The following is a 16,587-nucleotide window of genomic DNA, read 5'->3' as shown; positions in this document are numbered from 1 at the left end:
TTGACAAAGAGATGTTGCATCAAATAGGATGAACACCAAGAACATCAAACAACATCCAAGAACATCAAAGCAGGGACCACCGCGGCATAGGGGCCTGATTGCTCCACCTCCAGTTGCACACGAAGGGAGGCAGCTGACTCCAAGGAGCCCAGCCCTCGGGCACCAGGCAGGCGTCGGCAGCTAGGAGACCTCGATCTGTGCCGGCGACGAAGCCTCCATCGGGACGGCAGCCCGGACCCTACATCAGGGATGGCAGTCCTGACACCTAAATCATCAGGGACTGCAGCCCGGACACCTAGCCGCTCCGCCGTCGTCGGTACAGGCAATGGTGCCGCTTTCCAACCCGCGCCATGAACCACCATCGATCCGGTCCCAAGTGCCGGCTGCTCCAAATGAGAATGGAATGCCGCAGCGAGCTCAGGAGGCCGGCTCGACGGTCGACATTGTGTGGATTTGGGGATAGATTGGGATCTAGGTTTTGCAAGGTAATTTTGGTGCCTCTTCAAAAATGCCTGGGACCCTTTCCAAAACAAAGAGAGGGAAAGACTCCATGCAAGGCAAAAATGCCTGAAACCTTTTGAGCACGGAGAGAGCGAAGCCCTCACACCAGGCAGAAATCCCCCGAACGAGGTAAGTTTCGGTTGACTAAGCGGGGACCCATTCAAATACAGAAACGATAAAACTGCATGCAGCTAGGTCCTTGGATCTGTTCCCGGTAAAAAAAAACAATCAATCAGAGCCCTCCTATAAGCTCCGTGGTCGCTTGTACAACTGGTGTTGCACTTTTGGTAGGAATATAATAAATATCTACATGCCACTCCAACAAAGACTCCTCTTACCAATTCGGAGTCTGTATTTGGAATCGGTAGCTTCACGGACTGTATTGCATGCACAAATGGAGATGTCTCTCTCTTTGTGACCGAGTATGTATGGTGATACTCTTGTATGACAGACAGTATGGACTCAGTTCCAGAAAGATAAATTGACATTCTTATGGCTTAATCACACCTCTTTCTTCAAGGTTATCTGCTGTCAAAGTCCGCCTATTGTCGGTACAACATGTCAGTACTAATGGCCAACTCTTAGATTTGTGTTCTAGCTCCGCCATTGCCTATAGCTTCATAGAAGAATAGAACATGATGTTACTACAGCACACAACACATCATGCTTTGAATCAATCAATCAAGCATGCCTTTGGTTGACAGTGTACTCCTGCACATTGGGCAGCGATGCCGCACCGTGGCAAGGAGCTGCTCCAGGCACTTGCCGTGGAAGACGTGGGAGCACCGGGGCCACGCCGCGAGGCCCTGCTGCTCGAGCACCTCGTGGCAGATGGCGCACACCTCCCCCGCGACGACGTCCAGCCTCCTCCGCTTCGCTGGCCGAGCGGCGGCGACCTCGGCCGGCTCGTCGTCGCAGCACACCGGCGCCGGCAGGTGCTGCTCGTGGCCGCAGGCCACGGGCGACGCGTCGGCCTCGCGCGCTTTCTCCGCGAGCGCCGAGCGCATGCACTCCATGCGCTCCGGCGTGCGGTCCCCTCTCCGGAGCATGCCCACGTCGACGGTGACCACGAGGCCGGTGGCACTCGTCGGGACGCGCACCGGCGCCGCCGCGAGCAGGCCCGACCAAAGGGCCTGGAGCTGCGAGTGGGAGCGGTAGGGGTAGACGTCACCGGCCAGCGAGGCGCCGACGAGGCGCAGCGAGCTCGCCGGGTCGGCGACGACGGCGGGGAGCGGGACGAGGTACCGGACGTGGTGCAGGTCAGTCCCGTAATCGGGAGCTTCGACGCCGCGCCGCCAGCCCCGGGACCCCGAGAAGCGGTAGTAGCGGTAGTGCACGACGATCACCCCGGCGGCGGCGTCCAGCCCGGCCGGCGGCGGTGCCTCTGCGGCGGCGAGGCGCATGAAGGCGACCATGCCCTCGTCCTGGTAGGAGGCGAACCGCGCCGGCTGACCGAGGAACGTCACAGTCCGCGCCACCAAGCTGTCGTTATTACTCCCGGCTGCTTCGCCGCTCCAGAACCTAAGCGGCTCGTCGTTCCCTTCCAGTTCGATGTCGTCGTCGTCGTCGTTGTACTCGTCGGCGACCTCTTCCTCTTCATCGCCAAGAATAACCGATTGTTCCTCCAGCCCGCCGCCGAACGACGACGGCAGGGCAAGAATGACGGCGTCGAAAGGGGCGGGATCGAATACGTCGTCGCCCGACGCCGGCACAGGCGGCGGCGGCGGCGCGGACACCGCGGGCTCCTCCACTGACAACGCCGTCTTGCTGCCATCTTGCGGGGTCACGCGCTCCACCTCCATGGTCTCCTGCTCGCCGTGTCTCCGAGAGATAGTGACTGGTCGATGCAGATCAAGGCAAGTCGTCGATCGAGAGAGACAGGGCAGTTGTATAGGGCAAAGCCGGAAGGGTTGCGGCTTTGCGAGACGAGTTCGGACAAGAGAGTCGAGACTCGGACTCCGGATGGACTAGATTGCTAGTCGGATTGATGTTTTATACTGAAGCGTATTCCGTCAAGAAAATAAAAATTTGCAGTGAGTTTTGCTGCATATCTATCAGCAGATTTAGGATGTAAAAATAGGGCCACGCAGATTTACGGTCGCCCGGGAGAAGCGTTGCGTATGGTCGGAACAGCTTCCCACGTGAAGCCCCTCTCCCAATTCGTTTTTTTAGAAAGATATATATACAAATGTTATATATATCCAAAAACAATTTGAATACAAAAATTGGGTTGCAAATTATTTATACAAATTTGTTCAAACAGAAAAGTTTTGCATACATAGATTTTGTTGAAATACAAAAGTTTGTAAGAAAACTCAGAAAACAAAATTGGAACAAATTCTTTTGAGAAATTTGGGAAACAAATTTTGGAGAAAAATCTTTTTAAAAAAGTTGAAACAAAAAATCCAGAAGCAACAATTAGCACCAGAACTCAAAAAAAAATCAGAACAAAAAAATGTTAAAAGAAAAATCTGAACAACAATTTCATGAAACAACAAAAGTGTTATGGACAACTTTTAGAAAACAAACTGTACAACAAAAGAAAAGGAGAAAAAAATTGAGGTAGTCACCGCCACGCTCGCCAGCATGGCTGATGAGCAAAGCGCCGGTTGTAGCTCCTCCAGGCCGTGCCGCGCTCCTTCATCACGGATGGCGGCGTTGGGGCTCTGCGCCCTCGCCCGCCGCGGGAGTTCCGCTGCCAGGCCGCCACGTCCATGCTCACCGAGGGAGACCACGCCTCCTCTTACAGAGCTCCGCGCCTGCTCGCTCCCCGCAAAAGGATCCTCTCCAGAAGTTTGAGAATCAGAACTCAGGATCCAGCAAAGAGAAGAGAGGGGAAGAGGGAAAGAGAACGGAGAAAAGGAAAGGGAAAGGCTGGACGAGGATGGGAAGAGATAATGACACTGGCATGGGACCCACCACGTGAATCAGCTCTGCGCCTTTGCGGACTGGCGGCGGTCGAATCGATCGTGGGTTTCGCAACTTCCGGTCAACCGTAGAATTAGATTTGGGGTAAAAATATAAGTAATAACTGTGTTCCGGCCAGCCGTATGTTTACGCTATTGCACAACTGTCTAAATTTGCTATCCACCCTGCGCATAATGTTTACCATAGTGATCCAATGGACACATGGAAACAATTTCAAAACTTAAAAAGTTGTACTTCTTAAACCATCCATAAAATTCAAATTCCGACTGTACAATTGTATCTCTTTCGAATAGACATTTAAAACAAGACCCCACTTGTATATATCTCGATAGTATTTTTCAAGGACACACAAATTGCTTTATCTATAATAGAAAAATATCAAAATAAATTAGTTAAAATGCTCATCTGATCTAGTAAAGTTGCCTATTATTGATCATACAATAAACATTCACTTATCCAACAAAATTGTTTACCCTATCTATTAATCACACCAAATAATCCATCTTCACAACATGAACACCAATATTCACTTAACTAAACTCAGGCGTGTGAACCAACATTCTGCAATGCCATAAGCAATTTTTACAAACATTATAAGCAAATTAGAATACACTGAAAAGTATTTTCTCTCATAAAAATATATACCATTGAAACATAGTGGTGTATCTTGTTGAAACAAACATAACTATGTAATCAGATTTTGATTTTAAATACAACCTTTTTTATTTTGAAATTATGTGCACGCCACAACTATCCATTCTTTTTCTCCCCTCACATATACATGCATGCGCTTATGTCATTTATCCATTTTTCTTCTCTCCTTTGCCCCCTCAGATGCATGCACACACCCACTGGATAAGTAAAAATAAGGTTCGCTATGTTGCTTTGCTATGCAGAGTTTGTCTCCTTTTCCAAAAGTGGGGCCGCCGTGTGACCCACCAAAATTACGGCCAACCAGGTCCAAAAATATTTACATTGAATTCCGTACTATTAGATCTTGCGGGGAGATTGTTGGTTCTATCTCTTCTCCAGCGAGGTTGTCGGCTTCTTCTGCTGTACTACTTTCTTCTCTGTCGATATTAGGGTTCGAGTTAGAGATTAGGGTTGTGAGGTTTGGACCTTTGTAGGGTTGACTTGGTGACCAAAGGCCATAGAAAAATGGTCAGAGAATTGCCGATCTAGCGTGGAGATGGGTGGCGAGCGGTTTGGTGAGGCGCCTAATGCTATGGAGAATGGTGGTTGGGAGGAGTCATTGGTAGCATGTCGCACTTCGGCCAGATTAGAGAGGGAGCGGTTGTGGGGTAGGCGGCGGCTTCGAGGAAATGTGAATAGGATAGTAATAGGGAAGGGGTGTGCGGATGGGTAGGGAAGGTGGAGGGAGGAATGTCGATAAAAGATCTGGTTGGAGAGTCACGCCGTCATCGAGAACGGTGCTAATAAGGGGAGTGCGGAGCCGGCGCATAGGTGGGAATGGAGGCGAGGGTCGTGGCCGGAAATAGGACGACCGAGAGAGAGGATTAGATTTTGGTTCCTATATAAATGAAGCACAGATTAATTTCGGCCGCTGATTCAGGACTCAATGGTGGAAATGTGAAAATTTAGGTCCTGTAAATTTATTGGTAGATGACTAAACAAGCCCATTAGTAATCGGTATGGAGAAGTAATAGGCTGCACATCGTAGTATACAACTTAGGCTAATGCTAAAAGGTTTAGAATCTTAGAGCAAAACTACCTGAGCCCAAAGTTGAGCTAGCTTATATTTCCAGCAAAATCGTGGTAGTAACCATACCTTCTATATCAGGTGGGTGGCCTCGCTGCCCTCGCTCCAACGCTATATCAATTATCAGCTTTCTGGCGACCGGAATCAAGAAATGGGACCGGTGGGTGGGGGTACTAGTCACTCGTGTGGAATTGGGAATGCGTGGAACTGTGCTTACGAATGTTTGTGGTTGGCGAAAACAAATTGGAGGGTGGCCTTTCGACAAATCGTGCTGATACATGAACTCAGGAAGGATGTCAAAATTTATTTGTGTAGGGTATGATGGATTAAGATTTATGTCGTTGAATCCTATTATCAAACTGAATGTTCACGGTCCGAGGTTGACGGTTAGTTCAGAGCTCGAGTAATTTATGTTATGTTGTCTTCACGACATAATGCTGTGCAGTTTTGGAGAATCTGAAACTCACCAAACTGAGCTAAGTAGTAATATACCATTCCCCAGCTAAATGAGTGGTTTTCTGTTCTGTCAGGGATCAGGCAAGTGTGTTACCCGCTTGCTCTCTGAATCAGTTCTGTTGAGCTAGTTCGATATGAGGATGCAGTTATTTGTTCCTCTCCTTTGTTGTTGTTGATTTGTTCTTTTCTGCTCGATATTGTGTCTATGAAGTTGTTTTTCATTCCCAGCAACAGCTTAGGCAGATTAAGATGGTTTTAACGGAATATAAGCTTGCCTGTTACTTGAAATGTTAAAGCATATGCGCAGTTCTAGGTTTCCTGGAGTCTCTTCATATACTGTTGCACCTGTACCTTCTAACTCATTGTAATGATGCGAAGGAGTAAACCACAAATCTAAGTGACCTTTTGTAGTGGTTTTCGATGACACTAAAAATGTGATATTTTTGGCTTGCCGCTGTTAGGAATGTAGGGTCCTTTACGTATATGTTAGTAGAGTCCTCTTTTTGTACTCCTCACGTACTCATATATATTGCCCCCATGGAGTATTTATTGAATCCAAGTGCTATCCATCCAGTTATCTTCAATTCTGTCTTATTGAGAGGATATGTTTATCTTATATAGTCAAGTTTCAAATTTTCGCTTTGTTAGGGCAAAAACACTGAAGTTTTACCTCTTTAATATTTTTAATAGGTTATCCATGAGGCTATGACCTTTATAGATATTTGCTAGATAGGGAATAATATACTTGGCCTATTACTGATTGTTTACATGTAAGATAAGAAATCATTATTTAATACTATTAAAGATACAACATGCGAACCATAGGGATGCTATCGCAAGTGGGAGAATATGCAACGTCTATTCCTCATTTATGTTTATGAAATGTCTATTCAGGAGCAAATTTCCAATGCATTGCGCTATATTGGATGGCAGGTAGCCTCATTGAGTGGGGACGATGAGTCAATTTGCTGTTTCTGTGCTGAGATAACAACAGCCTACAGCGTAAAGCACCTTGCTGGGACATGTGGCGTTCCAGCACTGTCTTTGGATCCCACCAGACTGCCTGTCTGCTTTTGAAGTTGTGGAGAACAGTTGGGGTCTGGGACTAAAGATCTAAGGTTCAGAATGGTTTGTTATGCCTTTCAGTGCTTATCTTCTGGGGTGAGCATGTTGGGAGTTGAGAGTTGAGACTTGGAGGAACCAATGGCATGCTGCATGCACTCGGTGGCTCATCTTTTCTTACATCCTTTACAAGGAGGATGTCGATGAGCTCTCTGAAATAAGATAATCTTTGATGCAAATTAATTGCTGTCATTTCGGTTTTTTCACATTTTTATTCTCTTGGCACACATTATGTACCTTCTAGCTGCATTTAGAACTATGTAAATGGCATATAGCGAATAACCTCACTGATTAGCTGTACAGCGTTCTCAATGGAACATAGGTCACCGTTATTTATATGTGTAGGTTAAATTTGTGATTGATGGTGATTTCACGCCGCTCCCTGAGAGTAGCCTAAGAAGTGCTATAAAGGAGAGCTATTTCAAAGGGAAGTTCAGCCCAGAGCTTACCTCTACACAAGTAAGTTTGAATCAGCGAAATTTCAATTGTTGTGTTTTGTTGTTATGTTCTTGAGGAGAAATGAATTATGTTGATTGACGAACACTATTTTAATGTATAACATGTGGACATGAGTTCTTTAAGAACCCTGTACTTCAGCCACCCCCTTGGAATAAAGGATGACCATTGATAGATATGAATTTTTGCGTAATTTGTATCTTATTTTGTCTAGTTTAACTGGCAGTTTTCCATTTTCTGCCTCGCGAAAAATGGAATCATAAAACTTGTATGTAATCCTTTCGTTCTGAGTTTGCTCTTGCATCACATATTCACATGCAAAGTCAAGTTGGTCTAAGGGATTTCATCCATCTTGCTATGTTGTATGTTTGAATTTTGAGGCCTGAAGCCTATATTTTTAATGCCATTGTTTATATACATATTGCATCTGAAATGGAGCTTGGATTTCAGCAGTATTAGGACACAGTAGGTTTTCTTGATGTATTTAGCCTTTCAGTTGTGAAGCTACACTGTTCATCTTGAGAAGTGAAAAAATGCAGAGAAAAGAAAATTTGAGGCATGATGAGAACATTTTTATCTTTTGTTTTATACTTTTCTCTTGCTTTTGGTATGAGTTACGAGTCTTATCCTCTCAAATCACAGTTTAGTTGCTAGCAGGAATGTGACAGATTATAAATTTATCTTCTACATTGCCTTTTGTCAGTCAATCGTATTAGTTTTTACTTTTTAGCTATGAATTTACAATATGAGTAACAAGGTAGCTACTTCATATGCTATTGGTTTCTGTTGTAGGTTGAGAAATTGAGCTCATTGTTTCAGCCAATTACTTTGCTTCCGGAATCATCACCCCCACATGATGTTGATAACTGGCCCCCTGCTCCTGCTTCTCGGCTTCCTTAAGCTCACCTGGCGCAGCCACCTCCAACTAGCCATTCTGCTCCAGCCACCTCCAAGGCGAGCCAGTCCTCACCTCCCGCCCCCGCCTCCCCACCGCTGCACAAGTGGACACACTCCCCAGAGGTGGCAGCAGAGGACAAAGCCCACCCTGGAGCTGTCTCCACCGCCGCTGCGTCACCCGCAGGGTTCATCTTCATGTGCAGCGGCACAACGAAGTCCGACTGCTACCGCCACCGGGTGCTGGGCCTGCCGCGGGGGAGACTGGAGGCCGTCTCCCGGATCCAACACGGGGCAGCGCTCTTCCTCTACGAATTCGACACCAAGCACCTCTACGGGCCCTACCACGCTGACTCAGACGGTGGGGTTGACCTTGTTCCCGGTGCCTTCCGTGGCCACTTCCCTGCACAGGTTGGTAGCCTTGCTATCCTTGCTGCAAAGCTATCAGCTTTCTGCTGACAAGAATCAAGAGATGCTGTGAGTGTGGCATTGAGAATGTGTGGAACTAGTGAGCTAATTGGCGTGATAAGAGCAAAGGTGTTCTTAGAAATGTTTTTGTTTGGTGAGAACAAATAGGAGGGTGCTCTTTCTACTCTTCTGCTGATGAATTATGATTTCTGTTTGCCAAATTGTGTTACCAAACTAATTTTTGGTCTGGTATTGATGGGAAGTTGGGATCTTGATAGGCTATGCTATGTTATTTTTGCTATGTAATGCTTTTAGTTATGGAGATTCCGAAATTTACCAATCTGTGCTAAGTTGTAATATTTCTTTCCCTAGCCAAATTAGTGGTTTTGTGGTCTGTCATGGATCAGGCAAGTGTGTTATTATGTACATGCGCTCTGAATCAGCTTGGACCTTTGAACTAATGTGCTAGTTTGATGTGAGGAAAGTATGCATTTATTTATTCCTGTTGGTTTGTCCTTTTCTCTTTGCTATGGTGTCTGCACAGTTTTAGATTTTCTGGAATCTCTCAGTATATTGTTCCGCCTGTACCTCTTCATTATTGCGATGATGTGAAGGTGGAAAAAACCGCTAATCGAATTGATCCTTCCTGATGGTTTTCAAGGGCATGAGGAGGTGATATTTTTTGCTTGCTGTCAGTTATCTGCCACTTCTGTCCTATTGAAGATAGGATTGTTTTAGATAGTCCAGTCTCAACATTACACTTTATTAAGTCCAAGAATTTAAAATGCTGAAGTTTTAGCTTTTTAATATTCTTGATACCCATGAGACCATGACCATTATGGATGTTTATTACGCAGGCAATAATATACTTGGACTGTACTGATTGTTTGCATGTAAAACAGTCATTATTTGATACTATAAATATACAATAGGCAAATGATTATTGGTATGCTATAGAAGTGTAGGATATATGATGTTACTTATTTGCGGTTGCAATGTTTATTCAGGAAACACATTGGGTTATATTGGATCATAGGTAACCACATTTAATGGGGATGACGAGTCACATAGTTGTTTCTGTGATGAGATAACAACAGCTTCCTAGGTTGAGGTCGCTTATATTTTGTAGCCAAGGTAAGCTTGTAATCTGTGTAACATTGGTGTTGGTCAGTGTGTGTTTCTAAGGGTTTCCTACTCTTTTATTCTTTAATATAGTTATATGCAGCTCTTCCGCGTGTTTGCGAAAAAAGATTACAGCATAAAGCACCTTGCTGGGAAATTTGGCAGTCCAGGCACTGTCTTTGGTTCCCCGCAGACCATCCAACTGTTCTTGAGGTTTGAAAAACAGTTGGATTCTGGGACTAAAAGATTTAGGTTCAGATTGTATTTAAAATTATAATGTCTTTCAGTGCTTCCCTTTTGGGGTGCATGTTGGGACTTGGTGGAACTGATGACATGCATTCAGCAGCACGTGTTTGCTTACATATCTTACTGTAAGGGTCCTGAGGAAGATGTCAAAGAGCTCTATCTATTATAAGATAACCATTTGGTGCAAATTAATTGCTTACATAAGATAAACTTTTGATGCAAATTAATTGCTTACATTTTGTTTTACTTGCATTATCATTCTCTTGGCACATGCTGTATGCTCTTTAGTTGCCATCTAAAACTGTGTAATGACATCTAGCAATTAACCTCATAGTTTACAGTATTCTTAATGGAACAAAGGTAACCTTTTTTTATATGTGCAGGTTAAATTTATGATCGATGGTGATTTCATGCCCGTTCCTGAGAGTAGCCTAAGAAGTGCTATAAAGGAGAACTATTTCAAAGGAAAGTTTAGCCCGGAGCTTACCGCTACACAAGTAAGTTTGAATAAGCAAAAAATTTGAATTTGCATGCTGTTGTTAATTGTTATGTTCACAAGGAGAAATGAATTGTGCCAAACATCATTTTAATGTTAACTAATGGAATGAGTTCTGAAGGACTCTGCTTCAGCTACCCCATTAGAATAAATTTATGATGAGAGTTGATAAATTGAATCTAGTTTCTGTTTGTATCTTATTGTGCCTAATTTAACTGGTAGTTCTCCATTGTGTCTGGGAGGTGGATGTAGTAGAAAAAGTACACAGTAATGCCATAAAACATGTATGTAAACCTATCTTTCTGAATTCCCTTGTATCACATGCAAATCCTATGTCAAGTTGGGGTTGGAAGGTATCTCATCCATTTTGCTATCCTGTATGTTTGTTTGATTCTAAGGCCTGAAGCCTATTCCTTTTTACACCCTTTGTTTCTCGTAACTACTGCCTCTGGAGTTTTTTCTTTTACCCTTCTATGGAGCTTGGGTGTTCAGTAGTATTGGAACAATGTAGGTTTTCTTGATGTATTTAGGTTGCTGAAATTACACTGTTTATCCTGAAATGAAAAGATGCAGAGAAAAGAAAATTAGACATGATGGGAACATTTATCTTCTGTTTTATGTTTTTGTCTTGGTTGTGATACTAGTTATCATTCTTGTCATTTCGTATCAGTATAGGGGCTAGACGGAGTGAGACAGATTTTTTCTTTTATGAAAGAAAGTGAGACAGATTATGACCTTGTCTTCTATTTTTCGTTGTCCTGAGAAATAAAGAAATTGTGTACGAAAAAGGAAAGAAAGGACGGATATGATGAGAATATTTTTATGTTTTCTTAGTTTCATATCATTCTTGATCATCCGCATCAGTTTAGCAGCAAGCTGGAATGTGAAGGATTATGACCTTGTCTTTTACTTCACCCTTTATTAGTATTTGTTTATGAGTTTATAATACATGTAACGAGATACCTATTTCATATACTTTTGATTTTCTGTTGTAGGTTGAGAAACTGAGAGCATTATTTAAGCCAATTACTTCGCTTCCACAATCGTCATCAGCAGACATGATGTTGATAACTGGCCCCCTGCCCCTGCTTTTCTGCCGCCTCCAGCACTCCCGGCACAGCCACCTGCTTATGCACATTATCCAACTGCCTATGTTGCTCCTCCGGCTGCTCATCCAACTGCCTATGTTGCCCCTCCGGCTGCTCATTTAATGCCACCTGAAGCCTATGCACCTCCATGTTCTTCTACTCAACCCACTATGCGTACTTACCATGTACCAACAACTGTGTATGGTTACCAAGCTGGATATGCAGCATGTGATCCATTGCCTTCTACCTATCAATATGTGGAAGCGCCCCTTCCATGTTCTCTTTATGACCTTTACTCCATGTCACAGTATGTTCTAGCTCCTGTCTATTCTCCTGCCCCCTATTATGAGCATGATCAATATCAATCTGGCAATGTCAATTCTCATTATCAGCAAAGCACATACGAGAGGTAATGGATCTAGCTGTTCCAGCATGCTATTCTGTTAATTCTGTTACATGGTAGCTAATTTTGCAAACCAAGTTGTACGTATAGCCAATGCAGGCAACATTGATGTCCAGACCATATTCTTCAGCTGAATAATTTCTGAACGTATTTAATGAACTATATGCAGATACAATATAGAGACATATTTTACATTTTGGAAGCCATCATGCGAAAATCGCTAAACATACTTTTGCATCTACCATTTCAGACCTACCTATGTTGTTGGGCATGACATGGATGCAGCAAACTTGCAACATGTCACGTATGGATCCACTCCAAGCGGTCCAACTGCAGCACATGGAACAGCGGTAACAAACTTATAAGCATCAGCGGTTTGGTCCTGAGGTGAATCAGCCCCAGCAGGATGTTACCTACACCGTTCATGCAGCTGGCAGCAGCACCCATGGACCTGGCTCGGTAGGGCCGTGTGCATGCATACCAGCTACACCAGGGTGCCAGTGATTGCTATTTCAAGTTCCGAAAGCATGATTGTCGAAGCAAACAGCACTTCTAGGCTGTACTAACTTGCGTCCGCCCAAGGAACTTGGGATAAAGAACTCAGAGTTGGTATCGCCTCACATCCTACTGACACTGATGGTGGTGTTGAGTTCAGTTCTTCTGGCTTCTGGGTTCTCTAGCCTGGGTAGGTTCTTTCTGACTGGGTAGCTGCTTCTGTTAAAACAATATGGATGTAAATTTGTTAAGCTGTTAGTGAAAACAGCTTTTGGATTGGCAAGCAAATGGTATGCATAATTTGGCATCAAACCTCTGAAGCCTTGAATTTTACAGTTTGAGCTAGTGTATGTACACTTACACGATGGTGAGCAAGACGAATGGCCTGATAAAGGCTTACCTTGTGGCCATGCTAAAAATCATGGGAATCTTATAAAATTTCTTTACTTGACAATATTGTCAATATTCACATTTAAAATCAACAGTGATTTGGGACACTGCAACATACATTCACTGAGCAAAATAATTGCAGATCTGCAGGGCTCAACAACGATTGTAAAAATACAAACTTTGCAATATTCTTAACAAAGGGGCAGAAATATATAGAATACCTCAAAAAGGTTTGTAAGCACAAATAACATTCTTACAGTTATACGAGAGTTGTGATAGGTAGAAAATAGAAGTGCAAAAGGGGTTAGAATCCAGGTCTCCAACGCATTCTAACTATTCAAAAGGGTACTGTCACAAGTAGGGGGAATCTATCTGCTGGTCAACCCTTTCGTCACCAATCATCATCGGAGGCAAGCCAGGATCAGGGCGTGGAAACAATAGTTTCAGGCGAAAAGCATCCACACCATTAAGATAGTATCTATACAGCCTCTTTGCTCGGATGAACCCCAGGCGTCCATACAGAGCGAGGGCACCCTTATTTGTAACTTCTGCTTCAAGTGTCACCTGGTTGCAAGTACAGGTAGGATGTTAGTCTAGATACTACAGCTTTTCATAAAGGTTTGGAAAGATGTCTCTATGGAAACTGCATGTTAACTAGGGATTAAGTTCAATCGTATTTCCAATTTTCCTGTTGAAGAGGTTATATTTACAACCAACAATAAATGTGGATATAAAAAATAGGACACATGATAAGCTCTCACATCTGCGAGTTTCAAAGTCAATGAAAAGAATAGTTACCTCCTCACAGCCAGATTCCATCATTACCCGAATAGATCGAGTAACCAGTTCAGTTGCTGTATCACAAGAAACAGAGATTCAGTTAGCTTATTACTACTGTAAAAGCAGAAACAGCATATACTCCGCTTATATTTACGCAAACTGAAAGAAGAAGTAACAGCCATTTCAAGAGCGAAGCACCTGCCCTATTTCAGATGGCTAGTGAAAATGAAGCTGGTGTACTGCTATCCTCTGTATTCTAGTTGTTTTAGATACTGGAATACAGGTATCCATCATTTAGAGAAGACTGGAATAAAGGTATCCATCATTTAGAGAAGACCTTTTCATGTTTACCAGGATTCAACTAATGTATGGATGTTGGTTAACATCCTTGCTGTTGGTGTAATCATAATTCACATGAACAAGACTGCCTTTCATATAGAGAAATACAGGTACCAAGCTACGAGCAAAAATTAGTATGCCGATATGATCCGAGTACCACTCCTTTATTACAATAGTATGAACTACTTCCAAAAAATAAGTGCTAAAATTAAGACCACATAATTTCAAGCATTCCATCATCAATGTCTGCTAAAAGAAAAGGACTCTTATGGGAGGATCTGACAAAAGATGAGTGCAGCACAAACCAACAACAAAATATGTTGACACTTCACATCATAAACACTTATTAACTTCACTGTTCTTTTAGCAAAACGAACAGTGGACCAGATGATATCCCACACAGAAAGTCATTTACTTTCTCAAGTGCAATTAGCCAATGAAAGTCATTTACTTCAAAAAAGGAGAGGTATCAGCCCATTAGGCATATTACACATGTCAATTTCAGGAAATGATATAACTTCCAGGAGACAAGAAAATATGTATTTTTCTTGCTTCAACCAAGCAAGCGAAATACTGCACACAAAGCAAGATCACTCCGTGCCTAGAACAGCAGAACTAGAACTATTTCAAGAGGCGAACAGCAGGTAAAAAGACGGAGAAACGTGTCACCTATTCCCCTTCCTCTGTAGGGCTTGAGGACGACGAGCATGGCGATGTAGCCCCTGAAGGTGCCCCGGTGCTCCCCCATCTTGCACACCACCGTGCCCACGCACTTGCCCTCCTTGGCATCGAACGCCTGCGCAATCCCCCAATCGCCCACCCAGAAAAAAAACGGAGGAACCAAGAGAGCGTCGTCAAATCAAATCCGCCGCAAGCTGCCAAGCCCCGCGCGATTCGGGCGGCGGGGAGCGGGGAAGGGGGACGCGCACGTACGAGGAAGGTGAGCTGCGGCCAGAGGTAGACGAAGTAGCGGTAGGTGAAGATGGAGTAGGGCTCGCTGAGCTCCGCGTCCACCAGCGACATCACCAGCGGCAGGTGCTGCTCCCCGCCGTAGCTCACGTAGGATATCTCCCCGTCCCCGCCGCCGGGGCCGGAGGCGGGAGAGGGCGAGGGGGCGCCGCGCGAGGTGGCCGCCGCCGACATCGCCGCAGGTGGCCGACGAGGAGCGGGGCGGCGCTGTTTCGCTGCTTGGCGAGCGCCGGCGATGGCCGAATGAATGCGTAAACGGAGCTTCGGAATGGGCCCCCGACCACCCTCCCTTAGACCGGCCCGTGGGCTGGAGAAATCGCCCCCTCAAGGGGCCGCGGGCTGGCCGAATTCTCCCACCAGGAAGGCTTGAGGTCAAGCTCGCTCGAGCTGGGCTCGTTGACAGCCCTATTGTCCCCTGATTCACCTATACGGGCCCCCATCCGCCGCGGAGTCCAGCAGCAAACCATACCAAATCAACTCCAAACCGCGCCCGACTCTACCAGGTTCCTCCTCGACTCCCCGCCACGAACACAGAGCTTTCACTCCTTCGATCCTTCTAGGGCCGCCGGCCGCCGGCCTCCGATTGCCTCCCTCTCCGATCATCTTTGCCTACGGACTCCAGCCGATTTGCGGAGGAGCGGTCCACCCGCAGTATGTTCCGTGCTTTTATTTTTTTTCCCCTGAACTCGGCGGCGGCGCGAAGTCCTCCCCTCGCGTCCACCCCGGCGCCGCTTTCCTTCGCGTCGGCGTCGACAAGGTAGGGCATGGAGATGTATACCGGCACATTTGGAAAGCGGAAGCCACGGACAGGTACCTGTGCTCCTCCACATCTCGCTCCTCGACTTCCGGGCAGCCTAGAGTTCCTGATCTCAGGTCCAGATCTGCCTAGAAGATAGGATTGCTGTCTATCTAAGGTTCCGTTTTCCTTTCTTCTCAAAGGAAAAGTCGATGGAATAATTGAGCAAAACATGAATAAGTGAAAATTCTGCGTCTGATCGTAATACCATAGAATAATTTGATTGATGTTTCTGTGCTAAGGCCTTTATTAGTTACTACTCCCTTCGTCCCGAATTACTCTAGTCGTTTTAGCTTTTCTAGATAAATAGTTTTTACAACGCATCAACATATATGTTTATGTCTAGATGCATAGCAAAGTCTATAAATCTACAAAAACCAAAACGACTAATAATTTGGAATGGAGGGAGTATATTGTAGCACTCGAAAAATATTCTAAGGATTTTGAAGCTAAGCTACCGTGTATGTTAAATTGTTAATAAGCTTTTTCAGACTTTAATAAATACTACTAGTATGTCCACAATAATGCACACAGAGTTCTTTGGTAAGAGTTTTTTTTCCCCCTAAGTGGCAAAAAGTTCGCTGCCTGCTTCTGTTACTACTTGTTACTTCACGTCATTCTGGGCTCTGGATCAGGACCTTCATCAGCTAGTTGGCAAGGCCACATCTCACAAGAGGAGCAAGGTTTGCAAGTGCTGGGACAACAATTCATGCTTGACAAACTTCCTGAGGTATGGTCCAATGCACTATATTGTAGTTCTGGTAGTAGTCGGTCCGATCAGTTTTCTTGTCCAACTCTCTTTATAATGTTTTTTTGCAGGATATTTTTGATACCTTATTTTCCTACTTATCAATTGAAGATGCTGCCCGTGCTGCCTGCGTCTCTCGTGGATATCTACACTCCTGGAGACGTTATCCGAGGCTTTTATTCAATAACAAAACCCTAGGTCTTAACAAACTTGGGATTCATTTGGATGAG

General features: G+C 44.7%; 2 protein-coding genes across 2 annotated transcripts; one reads left to right on the top strand and one right to left on the bottom strand.

Moving 5' to 3' along the window:
* The first annotated feature begins 4,618 nt into the window (after positions 1-4,618).
* LOC112903768 lies at positions 4,619-12,655 on the top strand. The gene is made up of 7 exons (XM_025972975.1): positions 4,619-4,684; positions 7,073-7,186; positions 7,976-8,065; positions 8,138-8,488; positions 10,237-10,350; positions 11,345-11,846; positions 12,091-12,655. Exons 1-6 carry the CDS (start codon positions 4,619-4,621, stop codon positions 11,558-11,560), a joined length of 951 nt encoding a protein of 316 aa, XP_025828760.1. The 3' UTR covers positions 11,561-11,846; positions 12,091-12,655.
* A 256-nt stretch (positions 12,656-12,911) lies between these two features.
* On the bottom strand, positions 12,912-15,065 carry LOC112902773 (N-alpha-acetyltransferase MAK3). Its single transcript, XM_025971942.1, has 4 exons — positions 14,778-15,065; positions 14,514-14,640; positions 13,524-13,579; positions 12,912-13,289 (listed from the first exon to the last, which is right to left on the bottom strand). Exons 1-4 carry the CDS (start codon positions 14,985-14,987, stop codon positions 13,077-13,079), a joined length of 606 nt encoding a protein of 201 aa, XP_025827727.1. The 5' UTR covers positions 14,988-15,065; the 3' UTR covers positions 12,912-13,076.
* Between the last annotated feature and the right edge of the window lie 1,522 nt (positions 15,066-16,587).

This window comes from Panicum hallii, chromosome 8 (genome assembly GCF_002211085.1).
Source record: "Panicum hallii strain FIL2 chromosome 8, PHallii_v3.1, whole genome shotgun sequence".
Taxonomy (NCBI): Eukaryota; Viridiplantae; Streptophyta; class Magnoliopsida; order Poales; family Poaceae; genus Panicum; species Panicum hallii.
This window is presented reverse-complemented; position numbering and strand designations above follow the sequence as displayed.